Raw genomic sequence first — 25,396 nt, 5'->3', positions numbered from 1 at the left:
GGGTCCCATACACTGGAACCATACTCTAGTTGGGGTCTTACCAGACACTTATATGCCCTCTCCTTTACATCCTTACTACAACCCCTAAACACCCTCATAACTATGTGCAGAGATCGGTACCCTTTATTTACAATCCCATTTATGTGATTACCCCAATGAAGATCTTTCCTTATATCAACACCTAGATACTTGCAATGATCCCCAAAAGGAACTTTCACCCCATCAACGCAGTAATTAAAACTGAGAGGACTTTTCCTATTTGTGAAACTCACAACCTGACTTTTAACCCCGTTTATCAACATACCATTGCCTGCTGTCCATCTCACAACATTTTCGAGGTCACGTTGTAGTTGCTCACAATCTTGTAACTTATTTATCACTCTATAGAGAATAACATCATCCGCAAAAAGCCTTACCTCCGATTCCACTCCTTTACTCATATCATTTATATATATAAGAAAACATAAAGGTCCGATAACACTGCCCTGAGGAACTCCCCTCTCAACTATTACAGGGTCAGACAAAACTTCACCTACTCTAACTCTCTGAGATCTATGTTCTAGAAATATAGCAACCTATTCAGTCACTCTTTTGTCTAGTCCAATTGCACTCATTTTTGCCAGTAGTCTCCCATGATCCACCCTATCAAATGCTTTAGACAGGTCAATCGCGATACAGTCCATTTGACCTCTAGAATCCAAGATATCTGCTATATCTTGCTGGAATCCTACAAGTTGAGTTTCAGTGGAATAACCTTTCCTAAAACCGAACTGCCTTCTATCGAACCAGTTATTAATTTCACAAACATGTCTAATGTAATCAGAAAGAATGCCTTCCCAAAGCTTACATACAATGCATGTCAAACTTACTGGCCTGTAATTTTCAGCTTTATGTCTATCACCCTTTCCTTTATACACAGGGGCTACTATAGCAACTCTCCATTCATCTGGTATAGCTCCTGCGACCAAACAATAATCAAATAAGTACTTCAGATATGGTACTATATCCTAACCCATTGTTTTTAGTATATCCCCAGAAATCTGATCAATTCCAGCCGCTTTTCTAGTTTTCAACTTTTGTATCTTATTGTAAATGTCATTGTTATAATATGTAAATTTTATTACTTTGGCCTTAGTCTCCTCCTCTATCTCGACATCATCCTTGTAACCAACAATCTTTACATACTGCTGACTGAATACTTCTGCCTTTTGAAGATCCTCGCATACACACTCCCCTTGTTCATTAATTATCCCTAGAGTGTCCTTCTTGGAACCTGTTTCTGCCTTAAAATACCTATACATACCCTTCCATTTTTCACTAAAATTTGTATGACTGCCAATTATGCTTGCTATCATGTTATCCTTAGATGCCTTCTTTGCTAGATTCAATTTTCTAGTAAGTTCCTTCAATTTCTCTTTACTTCCACAGCCATTTCTAACTCTATTTCTTTCCAGTCTGCACCTCCTTCTTAGTCTCTTTATTTGTCTATTATAATAAGGTGGGTCTTTACCATTCCTTACCACCCTTAAAGGTACAAACCTGTTTTCGCATTCCTCAACAATTTCTTTAAACCCATCCTAGAGTCTGTTTACATTTTTATTTACCGTTTTCCACCGATCATAGTTACTTTTTAGAAACTGCCTCCTGCTTACTTTATCAGCCATATGGTACTGCCTAACAGTCCTACTTTTAAGACCTTCCTTTCTATCACATTTATGTTGAACTACGAGAAAAACAGCTTCATGATCACTAATACCATCTATTACTTCAGTTTCCCTATAGAGCTCATCTGGTTTTATCAGCACGACATCCAGGATATTTTTCCCTCTTGTTGGTTCCATCACTTTCTGAATCAGCTGTTCTTCCCATATAAACTTATTTGCCATTTGTTGGTCATGCTTCCTGTCGTTCGCATTTCCTTCCCAATTGACATCTGGCAAATTCAGATCTCCCGCTACAATCACATTTCTTTCCATGTCGTTTCCCACATAGCTGACTATCCTGTCAAATAATTGCGAATCCGCGTCAGTGCTACCCTTTCCCGATCTGTACACTCCAAATATATCAAGTTGCCTATTATCTTTAGAAATGAGCCTTACACCTAGAATTTCATGTGTCTCATCTTGAACCTTTTCGTAGCTTACAAGTTCTTCTTTCACCAGAATGAACACTCCCCCCCCCCACCTCCCACCATTCCTATCCTATCTCAATATAAACACACATGCCGGCCGTACTGCCAAACTTAAGTTTCTGGTAGAAACGAGTATCGGACCCAAGTCTCCGAAGATGGCAACTAAAAGACTTAACGCTAACAGTTCCACTACGGAAGTGGACAGTTGATTAGTGAAAGAGAAGTATCGACTTCTGAAAGATCGTATGTAGCATGTAATGGAAACCGAAGAAAGGAAACATTTCTTTGATATGGCCAACAATAATATTAAAAACGTACTGCACCGTCTCTGCATTGCCCTGCAGTGGTGTCTCACCATCACATTAGACCCACCGTCTCGGAAAGATGTAGCAATCTAACTGAAGAACTCACAGCTACACTCGGGCGAAACGCTCGTAATTTCAAGATCAAAAAGGCCTAAGGAACTTCCATGATTTTAGTAAGATTGTTGTTGACGCCATTTATCTTCAATCACGGTTCCAGTAGTAACACTTTGATATTCCGGGATGATACACAGACTGAGGTCACCGGAATTATATTATTTTTATATCCAACTATGGATTCGACATTAATATCGGTAGATTTCGATTACTTTTATATGTCACTCTCTCCCAACCTACCCTTCGGGGTGCTAGGACTGTCTCACAGCCACACTACGTTTTTTCCAGATATTATCTCGTATGTGTATGAAGTTTGGTTGAGGTCTGTACTGGAACATACAGACATAGGAACACATATACATCCTTAATCTCGGTCATTTAGGACATTTTCTTTTTCATCCCTTAACATAAAATGCCGATAGGACCTAAACTTGAACTTCAACGGCATCCGAAGTATAACTATTCGTTTCAACGACCCCGAAAACTATGTATTGGGCAATAATATCGGTCGTATTTTAATTGTTTCTACAATTCACTCCCTCTTCACCGCTATCCCTAGGGTGTTAGAGGTGGCCTATCCCCACATCACTTTTCTGCACACAGTATATCATATGCGTACCAAGATTGGTTGAAATTGCTCCATGTGTTATATAGCTATTCTCGAACACACACGCATACCGGTATATAAACACTAGCTCGCTGTTGTACTCGGTTCTGCTCGGACACTATTTTGAATGTTTAATTTTAGGATTTTTATTACCTGTTTGAAGTGAATTTTTTAATGAATTTTTGTGATGTTGATTGATATTTTAAGAAATCTTTAGAGTTATTGTTTTTTGTTTTAGTTTGAGATTATTTAGTTTCGCATTAAATTTGACCTCGTGGCGACCTAGATTGACGTTTCATCAATCAATCAATCAATCAATACTGATCTGCATTTAGGGCAGTCGCCCAGGTGGCAGATTCCCTATCTGTTGCTTTCCTAGCCTTTTCCTAAATGATTTCAAAGAAATTGGAAATTTATTGAACATCTCCCTTGGTAAGTTATTCCAATCCCTAACTCCCCTTCCTATAAATGAATATTTGCCCCAGTTTGTCCTCTTGAATTCCAACTTTATCTTCATATTGTGATCTTTCCTACTTTTATAAACGCCATTCAAACTTATTCGTCTACTAATGTCATTCCACGCCATCTCTCCGCTTACAGCTCGGAACATAACACTTAGTCGAGCAGCTCTTCTTCTTTCTCTCAGTTCTTCCCAACTCAAACATTGCAACATTTTTGTAACGCTACTCTTTTGTCGGAAATCACTCAGAACAAATCGAGCTGCTTTTCTTTGGATTTTTTCCAGTTCTTGAATCAGGTAATCCTGGTGAGGGTCCCATACACTGGAACCATACTCTAGTTGGGGTCTTACCAGACACTTATATGCCCTCTCCTTTACATCCTTACTACAACCCCTAAACACCCTCATAACTATGTGCAGAGATCGGTACCCTTTATTTACAATCCCATTTATGTGATTACCCCAATGAAGATCTTTCCTTATATCAACACCTAGATACTTGCAATGATCCCCAAAAGGAACTTTCACCCCATCAACGCAGTAATTAAAACTGAGAGGACTTTTCCTATTTGTGAAACTCACAACCTGACTTTTAACCCCGTTTATCAACATACCATTGCCTGCTGTCCATCTCACAACATTTTCGAGGTCACGTTGTAGTTGCTCACAATCTTGTAACTTATTTATCACTCTATAGAGAATAACATCATCCGCAAAAAGCCTTACCTCCGATTCCACTCCTTTACTCATATCATTTATATATATAAGAAAACATAAAGGTCCGATAACACTGCCCTGAGGAACTCCCCTCTCAACTATTACAGGGTCAGACAAAACTTCACCTACTCTAACTCTCTGAGATCTATGTTCTAGAAATATAGCAACCTATTCAGTCACTCTTTTGTCTAGTCCAATTGCACTCATTTTTGCCAGTAGTCTCCCATGATCCACCCTATCAAATGCTTTAGACAGGTCAATCGCGATACAGTCCATTTGACCTCTAGAATCCAAGATATCTGCTATATCTTGCTGGAATCCTACAAGTTGAGTTTCAGTGGAATAACCTTTCCTAAAACCGAACTGCCTTCTATCGAACCAGTTATTAATTTCACAAACATGTCTAATGTAATCAGAAAGAATGCCTTCCCAAAGCTTACATACAATGCATGTCAAACTTACTGGCCTGTAATTTTCAGCTTTATGTCTATCACCCTTTCCTTTATACACAGGGGCTACTATAGCAACTCTCCATTCATCTGGTATAGCTCCTGCGACCAAACAATAATCAAATAAGTACTTCAGATATGGTACTATATCCTAACCCATTGTTTTTAGTATATCCCCAGAAATCTGATCAATTCCAGCCGCTTTTCTAGTTTTCAACTTTTGTATCTTATTGTAAATGTCATTGTTATAATATGTAAATTTTATTACTTTGGCCTTAGTCTCCTCCTCTATCTCGACATCATCCTTGTAACCAACAATCTTTACATACTGCTGACTGAATACTTCTGCCTTTTGAAGATCCTCGCATACACACTCCCCTTGTTCATTAATTATCCCTAGAGTGTCCTTCTTGGAACCTGTTTCTGCCTTAAAATACCTATACATACCCTTCCATTTTTCACTAAAATTTGTATGACTGCCAATTATGCTTGCTATCATGTTATCCTTAGATGCCTTCTTTGCTAGATTCAATTTTCTAGTAAGTTCCTTCAATTTCTCTTTACTTCCACAGCCATTTCTAACTCTATTTCTTTCCAGTCTGCACCTCCTTCTTAGTCTCTTTATTTGTCTATTATAATAAGGTGGGTCTTTACCATTCCTTACCACCCTTAAAGGTACAAACCTGTTTTCGCATTCCTCAACAATTTCTTTAAACCCATCCTAGAGTCTGTTTACATTTTTATTTACCGTTTTCCACCGATCATAGTTACTTTTTAGAAACTGCCTCCTGCTTACTTTATCAGCCATATGGTACTGCCTAACAGTCCTACTTTTAAGACCTTCCTTTCTATCACATTTATGTTGAACTACGAGAAAAACAGCTTCATGATCACTAATACCATCTATTACTTCAGTTTCCCTATAGAGCTCATCTGGTTTTATCAGCACGACATCCAGGATATTTTTCCCTCTTGTTGGTTCCATCACTTTCTGAATCAGCTGTTCTTCCCATATAAACTTATTTGCCATTTGTTGGTCATGCTTCCTGTCGTTCGCATTTCCTTCCCAATTGACATCTGGCAAATTCAGATCTCCCGCTACAATCACATTTCTTTCCATGTCGTTTCCCACATAGCTGACTATCCTGTCAAATAATTGCGAATCCGCGTCAGTGCTACCCTTTCCCGATCTGTACACTCCAAATATATCAAGTTGCCTATTATCTTTAGAAATGAGCCTTACACCTAGAATTTCATGTGTCTCATCTTGAACCTTTTCGTAGCTTACAAGTTCTTCTTTCACCAGAATGAACACTCCCCCCCCCCACCTCCCACCATTCCTATCCTATCTCAATATAAACACACATGCCGGCCGTACTGCCAAACTTAAGTTTCTGGTAGAAACGAGTATCGGACCCAAGTCTCCGAAGATGGCAACTAAAAGACTTAACGCTAACAGTTCCACTACGGAAGTGGACAGTTGATTAGTGAAAGAGAAGTATCGACTTCTGAAAGATCGTATGTAGCATGTAATGGAAACCGAAGAAAGGAAACATTTCTTTGATATGGCCAACAATAATATTAAAAACGTACTGCACCGTCTCTGCATTGCCCTGCAGTGGTGTCTCACCATCACATTAGACCCACCGTCTCGGAAAGATGTAGCAATCTAACTGAAGAACTCACAGCTACACTCGGGCGAAACGCTCGTAATTTCAAGATCAAAAAGGCCTAAGGAACTTCCATGATTTTAGTAAGATTGTTGTTGACGCCATTTATCTTCAATCACGGTTCCAGTAGTAACACTTTGATATTCCGGGATGATACACAGACTGAGGTCACCGGAATTATATTATTTTTATATCCAACTATGGATTCGACATTAATATCGGTAGATTTCGATTACTTTTATATGTCACTCTCTCCCAACCTACCCTTCGGGGTGCTAGGACTGTCTCACAGCCACACTACGTTTTTTCCAGATATTATCTCGTATGTGTATGAAGTTTGGTTGAGGTCTGTACTGGAACATACAGACATAGGAACACATATACATCCTTAATCTCGGTCATTTAGGACATTTTCTTTTTCATCCCTTAACATAAAATGCCGATAGGACCTAAACTTGAACTTCAACGGCATCCGAAGTATAACTATTCGTTTCAACGACCCCGAAAACTATGTATTGGGCAATAATATCGGTCGTATTTTAATTGTTTCTACAATTCACTCCCTCTTCACCGCTATCCCTAGGGTGTTAGAGGTGGCCTATCCCCACATCACTTTTCTGCACACAGTATATCATATGCGTACCAAGATTGGTTGAAATTGCTCCATGTGTTATATAGCTATTCTCGAACACACACGCATACCGGTATATAAACACTAGCTCGCTGTTGTACTCGGTTCTGCTCGGACACTATTTTGAATGTTTAATTTTAGGATTTTTATTACCTGTTTGAAGTGAATTTTTTAATGAATTTTTGTGATGTTGATTGATATTTTAAGAAATCTTTAGAGTTATTGTTTTTTGTTTTAGTTTGAGATTATTTAGTTTCGCATTAAATTTGACCTCGTGGCGACCTAGATTGACGTTTCATCAATCAATCAATCAATCAATACTGATCTGCATTTAGGGCAGTCGCCCAGGTGGCAGATTCCCTATCTGTTGCTTTCCTAGCCTTTTCCTAAATGATTTCAAAGAAATTGGAAATTTATTGAACATCTCCCTTGGTAAGTTATTCCAATCCCTAACTCCCCTTCCTATAAATGAATATTTGCCCCAGTTTGTCCTCTTGAATTCCAACTTTATCTTCATATTGTGATCTTTCCTACTTTTATAAACGCCATTCAAACTTATTCGTCTACTAATGTCATTCCACGCCATCTCTCCGCTTACAGCTCGGAACATAACACTTAGTCGAGCAGCTCTTCTTCTTTCTCTCAGTTCTTCCCAACTCAAACATTGCAACATTTTTGTAACGCTACTCTTTTGTCGGAAATCACTCAGAACAAATCGAGCTGCTTTTCTTTGGATTTTTTCCAGTTCTTGAATCAGGTAATCCTGGTGAGGGTCCCATACACTGGAACCATACTCTAGTTGGGGTCTTACCAGACACTTATATGCCCTCTCCTTTACATCCTTACTACAACCCCTAAACACCCTCATAACTATGTGCAGAGATCGGTACCCTTTATTTACAATCCCATTTATGTGATTACCCCAATGAAGATCTTTCCTTATATCAACACCTAGATACTTGCAATGATCCCCAAAAGGAACTTTCACCCCATCAACGCAGTAATTAAAACTGAGAGGACTTTTCCTATTTGTGAAACTCACAACCTGACTTTTAACCCCGTTTATCAACATACCATTGCCTGCTGTCCATCTCACAACATTTTCGAGGTCACGTTGTAGTTGCTCACAATCTTGTAACTTATTTATCACTCTATAGAGAATAACATCATCCGCAAAAAGCCTTACCTCCGATTCCACTCCTTTACTCATATCATTTATATATATAAGAAAACATAAAGGTCCGATAACACTGCCCTGAGGAACTCCCCTCTCAACTATTACAGGGTCAGACAAAACTTCACCTACTCTAACTCTCTGAGATCTATGTTCTAGAAATATAGCAACCTATTCAGTCACTCTTTTGTCTAGTCCAATTGCACTCATTTTTGCCAGTAGTCTCCCATGATCCACCCTATCAAATGCTTTAGACAGGTCAATCGCGATACAGTCCATTTGACCTCTAGAATCCAAGATATCTGCTATATCTTGCTGGAATCCTACAAGTTGAGTTTCAGTGGAATAACCTTTCCTAAAACCGAACTGCCTTCTATCGAACCAGTTATTAATTTCACAAACATGTCTAATGTAATCAGAAAGAATGCCTTCCCAAAGCTTACATACAATGCATGTCAAACTTACTGGCCTGTAATTTTCAGCTTTAAGTACATGATCATTTCAAATAAATAATAACATTAAGTGTATTCTATATATTAACCCGTCAAGCTATAGATATCATGTACAAGATATCAGCTGTCACTGGAACTGTCACCAGTCAGCTTGACGACCCCAAGAACTGTGGGACTCAACACTAATTACGGTCATTTTGGACATTTTCTTTCTTTTCTCTTTGTCTAGACCCATGACGATGAAGGCTACTTGAGCTTAAACAGCATCCTTAGTGTCACAATTCATCTCAGTGACCGAAAACTATAGGTTCAGCACTAATATTGGTCATCATCGATAATTTTTACATGTCACCTCCTCCCCTAGAGTTACAAGAGGTGTTTTATTCATTAAGTTTTTTCCTCCAAATTGTTAGAATGAGGACTAAGATTGTTTGAGAGCTATGTTGGGGTATACACACATATATTCATAACCCCGGGCATTTTGGACATTCTTTCTCATTTATGCTCAATCGCTTTACCGATGGGTTTGAACTTGTACTTAAACGGCAACTGGAGTGTCACTGTTCATGTCGACAAGCCAGAAAATTATGGATTCGACACTAATATAGGCCGTGTTCGATTATTTCTACAGCTCAGCTCCTCCTCAAAGTTGTTTACCCCACAGATTGTGGATATTTTTACTCCTTTTCAGCTCTATGCCGATGGGGATGAACTTGGACGTAAAGGGCATCTAGAGTTTCACTATTCATCTCAGCGACCCCGAAAACTATGGATTCTACATTAATACCGGGCATTTCCATTTATTTTTCATCCCAGCCCCTAAGTGTGCAAGGGATATCTTACACCTACAGTACGTTTTGCTAGATAGTACGCCACACGTATACCAAATTTGGTTGAGTGCTATGATGTAACATACCGTACATATCGTCTCTTAAAAACAATACCGCGTATCTGACAATGCTCTTCCTATCCATTATGTTCCTTAAGACTGGTCACGCCTCCCAGCCACATGCGGATATGTAGTCCTTGAGAGCAATTTTATTTATGTTCATTTTTCTAAACCTTTTAAAGGAAAATGAACCTTACCGCACCATACCGTACCGTATGTTGGCATGTAGCATTTGTGCACTCCTACAGTAAAATGTGCTTAAGGTTCATTTTCCTTTATACAACAGCATAGGAAAATAAGCACAACGAAAATTGCTCTGATGGACTGCATATCGATATGTGGCTGAAAGGCGGGACCGGTCTTGAGAAACATAATGGATACGAAAAGCATTGTCAGATACGCGGTATTGTTTCTTAAGAGATGATATATAGCCTACATACATTTTTTCACCCCCTCTCACACCCGTTACCAGTGGGGGTGAACTTGAACTTAAAGGATATCAGGAATGTCACTATTTATCTCAGCGATCCAGAAAGGTATGGATTCGACACTATTTTTTATTAAAGGGGTGTATTGACCCCAAAGTGTTTTACTACAGATGGTAAATCACATGTGTGCCAAGTTTGATTGAAATTGCTCCAGTGGTTTATGATGAGATATGGCTCAAACACACATACATACATTCATCTATATATTAGATAGATAGATAGATAGAGAGATACATAGATAGATAGATAGATAGATAGTTATATATATATATATATATAGATAGATAGATAGATAGATAGATAGATAGATATTGAGCGGATAATGCACGAAACAGCTCAGAACTCGATCCATTTCGCCAAGTCCTGTATACATCATAGTTGGCTACGATGTCTGTTGTTCACCTAATTGGTTGATTTTTTCAATGTAGTTAGTTGAACTTATTAGGCTCATTGAAGAGTTAGATACAATACAATTGAATCTTACCAATACAAATTCGAGGTCCTTCACCAAAAGGCAGGTAGGTGAAGCGATGCCTAAGTGCTGTGTTTTCCTCATCAAATCTTTCTGGATCGAACCGCTGAGGATCGGGGTAGAATTTAGGGTCGTGATGAATCCCAAGCGCAGGGATTACTATTCGAGTTCCTTCTTCTACGGTGATGTTCGTCCCAGGGATGACGTATGGCTTTGTGCACACTCTGATGAGGATCCCTACAGGAGGGTATTTACGTAGAGATTCTGAAACATAGAGAACAAATATTTTGTTGATGCGGTACAAATAAATATAAATTATACGCATTTTGAATGACCATACAAAGCATTTAACAACATTGTTTTTGTGACAGGGTCGAGGTAAATCTAGTTATCAACCTGACTCCTAGCTGTTTCCATTAAATGTTCAAACTTGTGTAACTGTCGTTTCTTTGTTGTATAATTTTACAATTAAATTGAGGTGAGTTTTTAAATATTGTTAAAACATTCATTGATTGGTGGTATGGTGATTAAAGCCATGGAATTTCCAGAATTTTGTCGAGTATGAACCACCGGAACGTGATGCGTTATTTCAAAAATCCGAAATATGTTGACCGGAGTTCGAGCTGCGGCCACTTTAGTGAGAACTCGGATATTATCTTCCTGTAAATATTGTTCTTGGCTACTTAAAGGATAGTACATGTTCACTCTTAAGTCATCTGTGAATTGTGTATACCGGGCGAGTTGGCCGTGCGCGTAGAGGCGCGCGGCTGTGAGCTTGCATCCGGAAGATAGTAGGTTCGAATCCCACTATCGGCAGCCCTGAAAATGGTTTTCCGTGGTTTCCCATTTTCACACCAGGCAAATGCTGGGGCTGTACCGTAATTAAGGCCACGGCCGCTTCCTTCCAACTCCTAGGCCTTTCCCATCCCATCGTCGCCATAAGACCTATCTGTGTCGGTGCGACGTAAAGCCCCTAGCAAAAAAAAAATGAATTGTGTATATAATATTCATGATAACACTTGCCAATTTTCTCAATGTGGAACAATATCTTAAATAGTGGGGAATACTGAGTGATAAGGTATTTCGAGCCTAGAGATACAATGTTTGAGTTTCAAAGTTTTCTTAAAGCAATTTGCGTAAACATCACAACAGCATTAAAATTCATCTGGGCATACTTATTTGCGATCAGCTGTCCAAGAACACATCTCTCATAAACAACAGTCATATATTTATCTGCTATGTAATTCCTTCAGGGGAGTTTGAATATCATATCCCACATATGATGAAATTGCCAAAAATATGTCCACTTCTGAAATTTCTTCTGCTATAATTTTAAAATTGGTGAATCTATTTTCGAATCATGTTAAATTAATTCCACTGAATAGGAATTAAGTTACTTTGCAGACTCGTATGCGTCTAATTCAAGTAGTGAGAAAATACTTGCTCTAATTTTGGTTCAATGGTCTCTCTTTTATGATTTAAAAGCTTTGAAGAAAATGTGTATATTCTCCATTGTAATGAGAGGTATTGACACACATTGTGTTGGAAGTATCAAATACTAAAAATTAACATCGCGGTAATGCATTACGTATATTCACAAAGAAGCAGTGAATTACAGGCCGACAAACTCAGTCGCGTCTACCATGTTTCTATGGGAATGGAGCCAGTATAAATCGATGGCTGAAAGAAAAGAAAGGGTTACAATTAAAAAATATGCATTTTTTTTAGATTTCACCCTCAGTGAATATCCTATTTTGACCTCTGCAAACTCCGAAAGTGTTTTATTAAAACATCTGGTATATTCATGGCAAGATACACTTATAACAGTTTTCATGTTCTGCTGTTAGTCACTTTGCTTAATTAGAAACGGTTACATTTTGAATTGCAACTCTTTACCATATTATGATCAAGTATTTGTTGCTGGACAAAACTGGTGCATTTTGAGTTGCATATGTTTCCCAGTATTTTTTTCTGGATCAACAAGTTTCATAAAAGTCTGATAAGTTTTCAGCAACACCAAAGGTTTCGCCGTTATAGAGGAACTGCAAAAACCAATGGCAGTGCTGTAATGAGGAGAAGAAGGCATGACGAGGAGTGAAATAATTAAGTTGCTGGTTTCCTCGCTGGTCAGAAAGAGCCACCACATTACTTTATCTTCTTATTATTAGTAGTTTTGGCATGTGTTTGTCATAATTATTGTAAATTGGGGGGAGGGGGTATCAGAATTATTGCAAATAGGCGGGTTTTTATCTCAAGATATAAGAATGATGCATTAGTATTGTTGGTTTAATAGGCATGGCTGCGTGATATTTGAATGACCTAAAGTTTGTAGCGATCTAAGAATGGAAAGCACAAGCATACGTTTTGTTAATCTAGTATTAAAATCAAGTAACCAGAAGAAAGAAGGAAGCGAGTCATTGCAAGTAATTAAACGAATCGTAAAATATTCAGACAAGAGACCAGATGGAAATGTATTTATTATTAATTAAATTTATTTATTATTGCCTTGTTCAGTGGCGAAGTTAGGGCCCTAGGCACTCTGCTACAAGTAAGGACATTTTAATTACCATATAAAATAAAATACTAAAATAATTAAAATTGTTAACATTGATGCTTTCACGGCCCGTACTTTTCTGCTTATGCCGTATCAATGCCTTTTGCATTCCGATCAAAAATTTGTAATCATAAACACTTCAATCTGTCCCAGTTTGGTATATAAATTTCAGACAGTACCACCACAAAAGATTCCAGTCAAATTTACAAATGACGCCGATATTATGGTTAGGGGGGCATTAAAGGAAATTTTGCAACTTCCCATGGATGTCCCGAATGATATGATATACGCTGAAATGAAATTTAAAGGTCTGGGTTTATTTTGTGTATCATGGGAAATATATCTGCAACATATTAATGCATGCAAAATTTTGAAATCTTCCAATAGTAATTTTCTACATTCAACGAGAAACTTATGTCAAGAAATCAGCACAAGCCTTGCCGTATTAAATGTAGCAGAAACAGAATCTATTCGAGACAAAAGACATGGCTTTGTAGATACAAAGAAAGTCCGACTCGAACTGAGAAGAAGAGCCTTTGACAACTGGAGCAAAAAAGAGCATAAAGGCAAAGGTGTAGTCCTATTTAAACAGTATACTCCAGCGAATACATGGATTCGTGATCATAAAGGATTGTCTTGCAGTGAATGGTGTGATGCAATAAAAATGAACGCCAATGTCTCTGCTGTGCGTACTGTACCTGGCAGATCCCAGGGCAACAGCCTCTGTCGGCGTTGCCACAGAGAGTTCGAAACTCTTTCACACGTCCTGGGAGCCTGTCCACATGGTGAATTACTGCGCACCTCACGCCATAATGTAGTCAGATCAATGATAGCTAACGCTCTTAGAGGACAAGGTTATAATGTCTATGAAGAAGTACACGGTCTCTCCAACAGAGGAAGCAACCGACGCATTGACATTATTGCTTTTAAGCCATCCTGTTCTGAAGGTTTCATCATTGATCCAACAATTAGATTTGAGACCAACGAAAACCAGCCGGAAGAGGTCGATGCAGAAAAAAGAAGAATTTATGAAGAAACGGCGGACTTCTACAAGCAAAAATATAAGCTCTCATCCATTTCTGTAATCGGCTTGATGTTAGGTGCTCGAGGAACAATACCTGCATTTTTTGTTAACTTCTGCAATACCTTTGGGCTAAATAGAGATTTTATCTATAACATCGCCATTACCACACTCAAGAAGTCCATCATGATCTTCAAGAACCATGCTTGCGGACCTCAAATAAATGTTTGACATGCCTCACTCGACTGCCTACATTTAACATCATACGAACACATTATCTATTGTATCCACATCCATTATTGTTGTGAAGGTACTCTTTGTCTTTGGGCAACCTGCAGCTGTTGCAGGAAGATTGTATAATAATAATAAAATTGTTGGAACTAAATATATTAACAGAATTAAAAATGACTTAAAATTATGAAGTAAATTAATATTAAAACTGGCATAATATAAATTAAATTTAATATAAACATCACATAATTAATATCATCGAAATTGAGTACGAGAAATATTGAATCCTTGTATTAAATTTATCTAAGAGCAAGTATAAATACAATAATAAAACTAAATACTGCAAGGCTCAATATATGCAGTTCATAATACCAGAGGATAATTCGTGGAAAACACCAAAACAGAATCAGTAAGTTAGACAATGATGCATTAGAAAGTACAAAAGGGCACAAAAAGAGTCTTGATAGAGTCGAGTCTCACTATTGTTGAAAGTGCATAAAGAACAGAGTATTAAAAAATATGAATATTATTATAATGTGCAGATTATAATTATGTAAGTTCTGCAAAGAACGCAGGATACATACTCATCAGTTTTTCATTATCTAAATTTGCCATTTCATGTGCCTAGAAAAGATGAGGGATGTGTGTGTACAGGGTAAGGTAACGGCAATGAATCTGATGAATTGAATTGGCAAAAGAGTTGTGATTCACACATAATGAAAAAATTATGCCAAGACCTGAAAAGAAAAATAGTCTTTGAGATAGCTCAAGTAGGCTAGTAAAACTGTATGTTGTTTCGCCCTCTAGGCTGTACTTCCATCACCATGCGAAGAATGTTCCTCTCTGTACTATAAGAGGACACTATCGTGTTTTAAATTAACCATCTATGATACTGTACAGAAACAAGCCTATTGTTTCTTCTAGTTCTTACGAGTCAGAGGAAACGAAAGCATTCAATGTCATTCGGTTTAGAAAATGTTGAGGTTTCGAGAGGAGTATGCGGTAAGTGAAGTCATTTTATCTTTTAGTAGACATCGCCATCTTGCATCTGGTGTACGAATTTAATCCGGATTTTTAAAATTTCTTTCTGGGATGTAAATCAAAGAATTTACACTTTCTACTTTCAGTGTTCCAACTCCCTTATTATCACATGACTTTATAAGACAAGATAGAACTTATGTTGTGGTTAAGGATCATCCGCGTGTGTTTGAATGTTAACGTCCAGTCTAACTGCTGACGGATTTCAACATCAGCTATGTGAAACAGCTCGTGGAATGTCTTCATAATGAGATATTGCTTACCTGTCCGATATTCTGATTCAGTATAATAATTTATTTTATCCACTAATTACAACCAAGTACCAGGTCGGTTGATGAAACTAATTAACGCATAGATTTAGATACATGCTCCCTGACGAGGCGTTGTGTTAGGAATTCTTCATCTGACTCTATATTTATATTAAAACATGCTTTATTTTTTCTCCTGAAAACTATATTGAAATTCACCTACTGCAATGTTTATAAAGAAAAACAAGAACAACAACAACCACATTACCCCATGATAGTTACTTACTCCAAGGAGCTCTGAATCAACAGTTCATAGCGATAACAATTTCATAGAGTATAAACGAAGTATTTATAGCATCTCCCACCTTGGAATTGTGGGAACAATTTCAAAACTTACTCTTCTATGGGGTCCCCCAACACACCCCACTTCTGTCACAGTACTTGCTGTTAGCTGTCACTACGCGACTACTTTTTGTCGCATACGAACTCTGTCCTGATGTTGTCCCTAAGTTCAGTTCTCTTTTAAAAGTTTTTCTTGTCACTATCTACCTCCAGCGGGTAAAGTCTTTCAATTGGGCGAATCAGAACTCCATCTTTCGTTTTCACTTTAGCCACACGCACTGCACCGTCGCGACCAGAGAAGAGCGTTAAAATTCTTGCCAAAGGCCATTCTACCCTTTTCAGTTTCTCAGAACCGAGTAATACCATGTCAACTTCCTTGAGAGATGTTGCCTTCTTTCCTTTGAGACGTTGGACCAACTGTGAGAGATATTCTTTCCTGAATCGCTGTTTCAGTTCTTGAATTAAGTACTGTCTGAAACGTAAGCGAGAACAGAACTTTTCTCCCTCTAACTTATCTAGATCTGATGCATGATTTGCATTGATCTCATGTAGAAACATACTATGGAGTTAAGTCTTCTGGATCCTCTGATACATATGTTAGTGGCCGGCCATTAATCACCGACTCCACATCACACAGTGAAGTTGACAGTTCTTCATAAGTCAGAACAGACTTCCCGAGCATCCTCTTCAGCAGCTCCTTGACAGAACGAACCAGGCGATCCCACCAACCTCCTCACCAACAACCTATGGGAGGATTGAACTTCCACTCAATTTCTTGTAGCTGAGATTCATTTAGAATTTTCCGGACAGACATTTCTTTTAGCATATTTGCAGCTCCAATAAAATTAGTTCCGTTGTCACAATATGCAATGGATGGACGTCCTCTTCTTGCAATGAATCTCCTTAATGAGAGAAGGAATGCTTCAGTGCTGAGTGAAGATACGAGTTCTAAGTGTACTGCCTTATAAACTGTGCACGTATACAATGCAATCCACACCTTCGAATCATTCTTTAAAATCAATGGTCCAATGGTCAATTCCAATAACTTCAAATATTGCAGTATTCTTGATACGATCTTGTGGTAGCTGAATACTCTCTGATTCTGCGTGCTTAACCCTGTGTCGCTTGCACTGTATGCACTTGGAAATCACATTTCTAATGGCTCTTCTACTTTGAATGATCCAAAACGTTTTCCTCAGATGTACGAGAAGTTGTATGCCAGCGAGACAGTGAACTTTGTTCTTTGATCAAGGCATCAACTATATCATGATTCCTGGGTAATAACAAGGGGAATCGGAAATTAAAGAGGTCATTTCTCATTGTGATCTTTGTCTTCACCTGGACCAGTCCCTTACTGTTTCGAATTACTTTCAATCTGCTGACTGTGTCACATTTTTGAGGAAGTAACTCCTGTTGTACACACTTTATAGTAACTAATTCTGCTTCTCTTAATTCTGAAAATGTTAGTGGACCATCTTGCGTCTCTCTACTACATCGAGCGTTGTTGTAGAACCTTAATACCCATCCCATTATTCTTACTCTTTGAGAATAGGTGAAGTCACTTTTTAGATCAATGCTCTTCATTGTTACAGGTCCGTATGTGTTTCTCTTTCTCCCTGAAACAATGATATCCTTATTATATTTGCTGTCATCAGCGTGATAAACAGGCCACTCCTCTTCAGGACCTCTTAGCCAGAGGGGTCCCTCACAGCAGTTGGATTTCGCCAGTTCTGATGGATAGCACCCTTTTGACAGTAGGTCTGCAGGATTATAAACTCCAGGTACATGCCTCCATTGTTCTCGGTCAGTAAGTTGTCTTATTTCCTTGACTCGGTTGATGACAAACGTACTCCATGGTTCATTTCTTCTAAACCATGCAAGCGCAGTCGTGGAATCACTCCAAAAGTAACTTTTCACATTTTCTAAAGAAATGGATGATATGACTAACGAAGCAAGACGACTTCCTACAAGACAACCTAACAATTCTAGTCGAGGAATAGTGACACTTTTGAGAGGTGCTATTCGATTGCTAGTACTAACTGAACTGATATACCCTTCTCATCCTCGGTTCTGAGATACACTACTGCTTCGTAGGCATGTTGACTGGCATCAACAAAAGTATGCAGTGACCAAGACTGTTTATCTGTCTTTCCACCAGTTACCAGTCTTTGAATCTTTATTTCTTCTAAGTGGCCAATTTCACGGTAACGTTGGTTGAACTCCTTTGACATTATATCAGGTAGAGGAGAGTCCCAATTTGACTTAAATCCTTTTTTACTTAATTTCATTGAAGCTTCTATATTCTATGACTCCTGTAGCAATAATTTGAATGGAAGGAGCGCAGGGGCGAGAAACCCAATGACGTCATGAATTTTCTGTGTCATTGAGAGTAGAATTCTCTTGGTATTTCTTTGGAGAATGGAAAGTGAGCAACAATATAAACCCCCAATGTATCCAATCCCCTGTTCCACTTGATGCCTAAAACCTTTGTGACATACCACCTACTGTTATTAATATGTTCATTGTTGCCCTAGATCTTCGAAAGTTCACAATTCTTATTGTAGATTCCCAGCTTCTCAGCTCCATCTTGGCTTCAGCTAGAATCCGTGTACTTTCAGAACGAAACACACAGTATTCTTCTACAGAAGCAACTGATGTTACACGGTTAACTATGTACATAGATTAAATCAGTTTCCGTGCTATCTGTTCATCTTTATAATTAACAGTCGAAAGATGATAATCCAATACAGCACCCAATATAAACGGACTACACATGGCTCCAAAAATAACTCTTGAATGTCTATAAGTCTTCAGTTTCATACTTCTGAAATCCTTCCACCATAAAAATTGGTGATAGTCGCGATCTTCAGCTCGTACTTCAATCATTTGGAACGCTATTCTTATGTCTGCAGTAACACCCAGCTCTTTCTCTCGAAACCTTAGAAGAATTTCAGGGATAATTTGAGCGTAATAGGACCTTTTATTAAGCAATCGTTTAGTGAATGCCCTTCGTTTGTTTTTGATGAAGCATCGAAAACTGGTCGAACTGGATTAGTGAGATTTTCAGCTTTGATTACAGGTCGGTGTGGAAGATAATGACAAGATTTCTCAGTCTCTTCCTGTGGCACTTCTTCTATAAAACCTTCCGCTGTCCAGTCGTATTGTGAGAGGAGACCTGTCTTTTGCAACTTCTGCGAAGTCGACTGAAGGCTTTTTTCTGCTATTTCCTTATTGGACTGAACTTTCGGATGACCATCATTCCAAGGAAGGCCAACTACATAACGCCCATCTTCTTTTTGGGTTAAAATATTAAGTAGATATTGCCTCGTTTCTCGATCTTGTTATTCAGCTGATTTTATTTCTACTGGATCCTGAATACCAATCGTTCCAAGATTCCACAAATCCGTGATTGAACCACCTCTGTAAGCCATCGTGATTGTTGTATTTGCCATGTTCACTTCGGTAGAGTTGTCAGTTAGTTCTCCACCCAAAGTCCATCCTATCTTTGTTTCAGTGGCTGTAAGACCATTCTTAAGTCGAACAATATTTCCAGTTAAAATTTTAGCATAGACATCCATTCCAATAAGAAGCTGAATTTCTGGACAGTTATCACCCACATCGCTGATCCATATTTTCTTCATTTTAAGTTCTTGAAACAACGTAGAGCACGCTGAAACTCGTGGGACTGACTGGAAAATACGTGGTTGGCCCCTGTCTTCGACCTCGCAATCAACGTTACCGCCTGGTTTTTGGAGCTTGATTGTGTACTTCTTATGATTTATTTCCGAGGTCTTGCTTCCAGCAAACAGAACATGGGAAACCAATTCTTCAGCGTGTGATTTCAATCCGAGTTCTTCAGCTGTTTTTTTTTTTTCAAGATGTAGGATCGTTCAGAGCCACAATCCAAGAAAGCTCTCACTGTTTCTCTTCTGCCATTTCCGTGGACAGTAACTATCAGGGTTTGTAGTATTACTTGACGAACAGATGTATGACAAGCCATATTTGAAGTTGTGTGAAGCTGACTGGCTTCCTCTTCTTTCTACGATTCATCCTCATCTTTCTGCAAAAGATCAGGACACATAACCGTTGCATGCTTATAACAAAGCAAGCACCCAATGTTTGATTTACAGTTCTGTGACAAATGATTAGGTCGCAAGCACGTGAAACGACGCTTTTCCCTCTAACCTTTGATCTTCTTTCCTCAATTGTCATGTTTGTTGTTTCGAAACACTTCTAGCTGTCATGGCCCTTTTCACAGAAGATACATAAGTCTTCTGAAGTATTGCTACGTACAGCCACTGTAGGTGAACTCATCTTATCTTTAATGTGCTTCCTATCTACTTTTGAAAAAGATCCCTTCTTTTCAGTCTTTCCTTTCGCTTCTGTATTACCGAAACCTGACTGTGATAACAGGATTTTCTGCTCATTTCGGACTTCAGTCTTGATAAACTCAATTAAACAATCGATTCGAGACATCCTAGGTTCCATTTCATTTACACTCTGTTTAGAAAATTGAATCCTCTGCCATGCCCGTAACGTTTCTTCTGGCAGACTCGACTCAACCAAGGGAAGTAACCATGTACCTGGATCTGTGCTGGTCAGGTTTAAGGTACCGAGTGACCGTAAATGCGATTCTAATTTAATTGATAAAGTTGAAAGGGGAAGTTTATAATTTTGAGTAGCATTTGAAATTACTAGTTTCAACAGTTCTCTTACACCGACTTGCATCAGAAGGTCATCCCTACCGAATCGTTCTTTTAACGATTCAATGGCTTTTTGGTAATTTTCTGCTGTTTAAGAGTAACTAAGAACAATTGTCTCTGGTTCTGCGCCAGGCTTCATTGCCTGTAATAAATACTGAAACTTGTCACTGTTGTGCAAAGTATCATCTTTGTGTATCTTTCGGAACTGAGACCAAAACCCTAACCATTCCTTAAGATCTCCATTAAATGTCTTCAGTTCAATTTTGATTAACATAAAGGACCTTCGTTTACTGTTATGATTGCTTACATCATTTTCGAACATCTCGCTAGGTGGTGGACAAATTTTTCCTGTGAGATAAAGCGTATTGTTTACTTGAACAAAAATAACCTCAAGTTCGTCACTATATTTCTCAGAACTTTCTTTTTCAGCTAAAATAACATTATTCTCCGCATGACTGTCTAATAAATGATCCATTATATTCACGTCAATTTCATGAAGCTCCTCCATTAAACTTTCTAAGCGGTTAAAATCTGTCACGATTCTGTTACAAAAAACTCTTTAATACATTGAAACTTCTTTGTCACACATTGCCTCACAGGCGTCTTACCTTTCATTAGCCGTTCCATGTTGCTTCCTTCTCTTCTTGGATAGGAATAATTATTCAAGATTACTCACAACATATATTCCTCTCTCGCCATGGACAGGAATGTTCACAGTAATTTATATACGTTTCCAATCACGTCGGGGGTCACCAGATGTTAGAAGTTTTTTTATCTGACTCCATATTTATATTAAAACATGCTTTATTTTTTCTCGTGAAAACTATATTGAAATTCACCTACTGCAATATTTATAAAGGAAAACAAGAACAAGAACAACCACATTATTCGCATATTACCCCATGATAGTTACTTACTCCTAGGAGCTCTGAATCAACAGTTCATAGAGAGAACCGATGATTAATGTGCGATTACGGAAATTACTGTAACTGGAAATAAATCAAAACGGGAAAACAGAGTTTCAGGAAAGAATCTATCCCGTCCCTGCCTTTATCTGGAATAAATATTCGAAAATTTCACTTAGACATCCTTGCATATTTATTACGATCAAATTTCAAACTATTGGCAGTGAATTCCTATTCGAAGTCACTGGAGCTCAGAAGAAAAGCTGCTACAAATCTCAATAGTAGTATAATTGGATGGTTCTTGCGCCTCCTCCTCCTCCAGCTCCCAGGGGCCCGATCCTCCTCCTCCTCCTCCCGAGGGGCCTTTCCAGGGGCCCGCTCCTCCTCCTCAACCCGGGAGGCCTTCCCAGGGGCCCGCTCCTCCTCCCGCGGAAAATTTGAATTGGTAAACAAAGCCACGTGCTTTTTTTGACAGCCACGTGCTTTTTGACAGACAACAACGCATCAATAACCTCAGTACTGCCATCTTAACGGGCCTAAACCTCAATGCTGCCAACTTAACTACACTAGCGCGATTCACCAACAGTTGCTACAGCGAAGTCGTGTCTGCTTTGCCGTTGATGGACTGAGAATTTTATTGGAGAACCTTCTCAGTACAAGCAGTACTCAATAAGTTGTATTTTACAGTTATGGTATTTGATCAAGTGGATGCATTCTTATAGGAAGATTCAAACCTTACTCTATTTTACCGTGATAGTCCTCCAGAGTTTGGCTTGGTTTATGCCCTCAGTTTAAAACTAGGTATATTGGAATCTTACCTGAGACTACTTTGTCCAAGTACGGCATGTCCTGAAGTGTTTCGTAGGTTAATTTTCCACCGTGTTGCTGTAGAACTGTGTCCACCTCTTCCCTGGCTCTCGCCTGAAGGTCTGGATTGAGAGCCAGTTCGTATAGAGCGAAACTCATCAAGGTTGAGGACGTCTCAAAACCAGCCAGAAAGAACACGAAGGCTTGAGCGGCCAACAAGTTGTCTGTCATATCTGTCAACAACAGCGAATATTTATAATTACCTAACCTTATTATTATTGACTAACTTATGTACAATTAAATTCCAAGCGTAATACTTACTGATATCATCTTTGTCGTTCGTGAGAACATGGCCGTTGTTTGTTTTGTCATCATCAACCAAATTTCCTTTATTTTTCAGTTGAATCAACAAATGCATAAAGTCATCCCTTTTTATGTTGTGCTTTTCTCGATATTGTACCGTTTCCTTCACTGCATTGAGAAAAAAATTATTCACTTCATTGTCCACGAAACTAAGGTTCAACAGTTTAGCTAATGGATTAAGGAAAAGAATGATGAGGCGTCGGATTGAAGTAATGAGGGAAGCTTCAAACACTTTGCGTCCCATGCGGCGAAATTCAGAATCAGGATCCTTCATAGAGTTCATCTGCAAACCAAATGCACACGAACCAATAATATCTGTGGTGAACTGCGCCATAACCTCACGCATTTCCAGCTCCTCTCCTTTACTCGCTGGTCCCTGTAGATAGTCCCGTAGTTGTTTGCTGCACTCTGCCATCAGGTGGTACATCATCTTCATCTTACCGGACGTGAAGGTTGGAGTGAGCTTTACCCGAAGTGCACGCCATCGTGGGCCTGGTAAGTTAAACAGATGAGCGCTCAGTGGCTGATTTTCCTCGTCTACGGGATTACCGCGGTCGTGGAAAGAAGAGAAGTTCTTAACCATGACATCTTTTATCAGGTCAGGATCACGCAGAAGAAGAGCAGGTTTTCGGAACTGGAATATACCGACAAATCTCTGTCCTTCGAATGAATCGTATATTCTTTTGTATAAAACACCTTCATAATCCTTGCCCAGGGCTAAATTTTTGATACTTCCAAAGAATGGAATAGGTTTTACAAATGGGACTTCTCTCTTTTCCCAGTAGTCGAAATACCACGTGAAGTACACATATAGGAGAGTTAACAGGCTAGCCACTCCAACGCTAATGTCCAGTAGTAAGGACTCGAACAGCAGGGTCATATTTCCACCTGTAAAGAGAATATGTTCAATACTTAATATGTATTTACTCAATTTAATTGTTGTTGTAGTTGCTTTGCGTCGCACCGACACAGATAGGTTCGACGGCTACGATGGGATCAGAAAGGGCTAGGTTTGGGAAGGAAGCGATATTCACCTTAATTAAGGTACAGCCCCAGGTTTCTGCCTCGAGTGGAAATGGGAAACGACTGAAAACCATCTTCAAAACTGCCGACAGTAGGGTTCGAACCCACTATCTTTCGAATGCAAGCTCCCAGCTGCGCACCACTAACCAGATGGCCAACTTGCCCGGTACCATTTTATTTCATAAGAATTTTCTTAAAACGAGTGAATGGCTGGGCGTTTTGGGTCACCTAGCTGTCAGCTTGTATTTGGGAGGTGATGGGTTCGAACCTCACTGTGGGGAGCCCTGAGGATGGTTTTCTGTGGTTTCCCATTTGCATACTAGGAAAATGCGAGGGTTCTACCGTAATGAAGGCGACGTTCCCTTCCTTTCCGGTCATACCCTTTTTATCCCATCGTCGTCGTAATACTTTCCTGTAACGGGGTCACGTAAAGTAAATCATATTTTAAAAATGCTTAGGTAGAGGAAGGATATAAAGTTATCGGAACTGTCCCCATATATTTCTCTAGTGTTTAGCAGGCTGACAGAAAAGTGCAGTGACTGAGCGATGTAGAACACTAAAAGAGCGGTCTAACAATCAGGAGGGATTAATCCAGAGCATACAAAGCTGTTAGATGTAGGAATAGTATGAAATCAAACAGTTACTCTAGAAAACCAAGGAATTCACTTTAAACGAAACAAGTACCAATTGGCTCGGAAACTGTCAAGAGGCACACCAGGCAACTGGTGGGGCTGTACCTTAATTAAGGCCACGGCCACTTCCTTCCAACTCTTAGGCCTTTCCTATCCCATCGTCGCCAAAAGACCAATTTGTGATGGTGCGACGTAAAGCCACTAACAAAAAAGAGGCATAAAATGAAGTTGAAAACACAAGAAATATATTCACCATTGACCACCATGTTAGGGAAAATCAAGCTTTATATATTAATTGACGCTGGTATCGTTATCTTATCTACGTGACCATCAGTTTTACATGTACTCTGTGGTTTCCCATTTGTATACCAGGAAAATGCGGTGCTTCTGCTCTAATTAAGGCGACGTTCCCTTCGTTTCCTGTCATACTCGTTTTATCCTATCGTCGCCATAATACTTTCCTGTGTTGGAATGACGTAAAGAAAATCATATTATTTTTAAATTGCCTAGGTTGAGGAAGGATCTAAATTTATCGGAACTATTTACTTGCAATATTGACCCACTGCATGACTGTAGCTCTACAAGAAGGATACACTTAACGTTTTCTTTAACTTTTCATTTTAAATATTCCACAGGCATTCGCCGTGATGAGAGATCGGCCGCCCTAGTGAGAATTCAGTGATGAACTTACTTGTTAACTATGTCTCCGTCCTTCCACGGATTATAAATGGTGGTCAAACAGTATCGGTAATTTCGAGAAAATTATAAACCAGCCTTGAAAGGAACTGGAGATTCAAAACCCTTTAAAATCGTGTCGCCACGCACCTTCATCAAGTCGTACAGAAACAATTATTGTGCTATATACAAGCTATAGAACTCATCAACTGCTGGTGTGACCAAGATTGTACCATATGTGATAACATCTGATTGATGTACCAGAAAGATATTGACGGCTGAATATGGAATGTTT

General features: G+C 38.9%; 1 protein-coding gene across 1 annotated transcript in view; it reads right to left on the bottom strand.

Moving 5' to 3' along the window:
* Positions 1 to 25,396, bottom strand: part of LOC136875570 (probable cytochrome P450 6a13) — a 62,737-nt gene that overhangs the window by 30,267 nt on the left and 7,074 nt on the right. Inside the window, exons 2-4 of the mRNA XM_067149119.2 lie at positions 22,730 to 23,659; positions 22,420 to 22,641; positions 10,572 to 10,823 (exon numbers count right to left, since the gene is read on the bottom strand). Coding sequence (XP_067005220.2) covers positions 10,572 to 10,823; positions 22,420 to 22,641; positions 22,730 to 23,651 — 1,396 coding nt within the window. The 5' untranslated portion in view covers positions 23,652 to 23,659. The remainder of the gene's footprint in view (positions 1 to 10,571; positions 10,824 to 22,419; positions 22,642 to 22,729; positions 23,660 to 25,396) is intronic.

Source organism: Anabrus simplex, chromosome 1 (genome assembly GCF_040414725.1).
Source record: "Anabrus simplex isolate iqAnaSimp1 chromosome 1, ASM4041472v1, whole genome shotgun sequence".
NCBI lineage: Eukaryota > Metazoa > Arthropoda > Insecta > Orthoptera > Tettigoniidae > Anabrus > Anabrus simplex.
The sequence above is the reverse complement of the archived record's forward strand: the minus strand, read 5'-3'. Positions and strand labels throughout refer to the sequence as shown.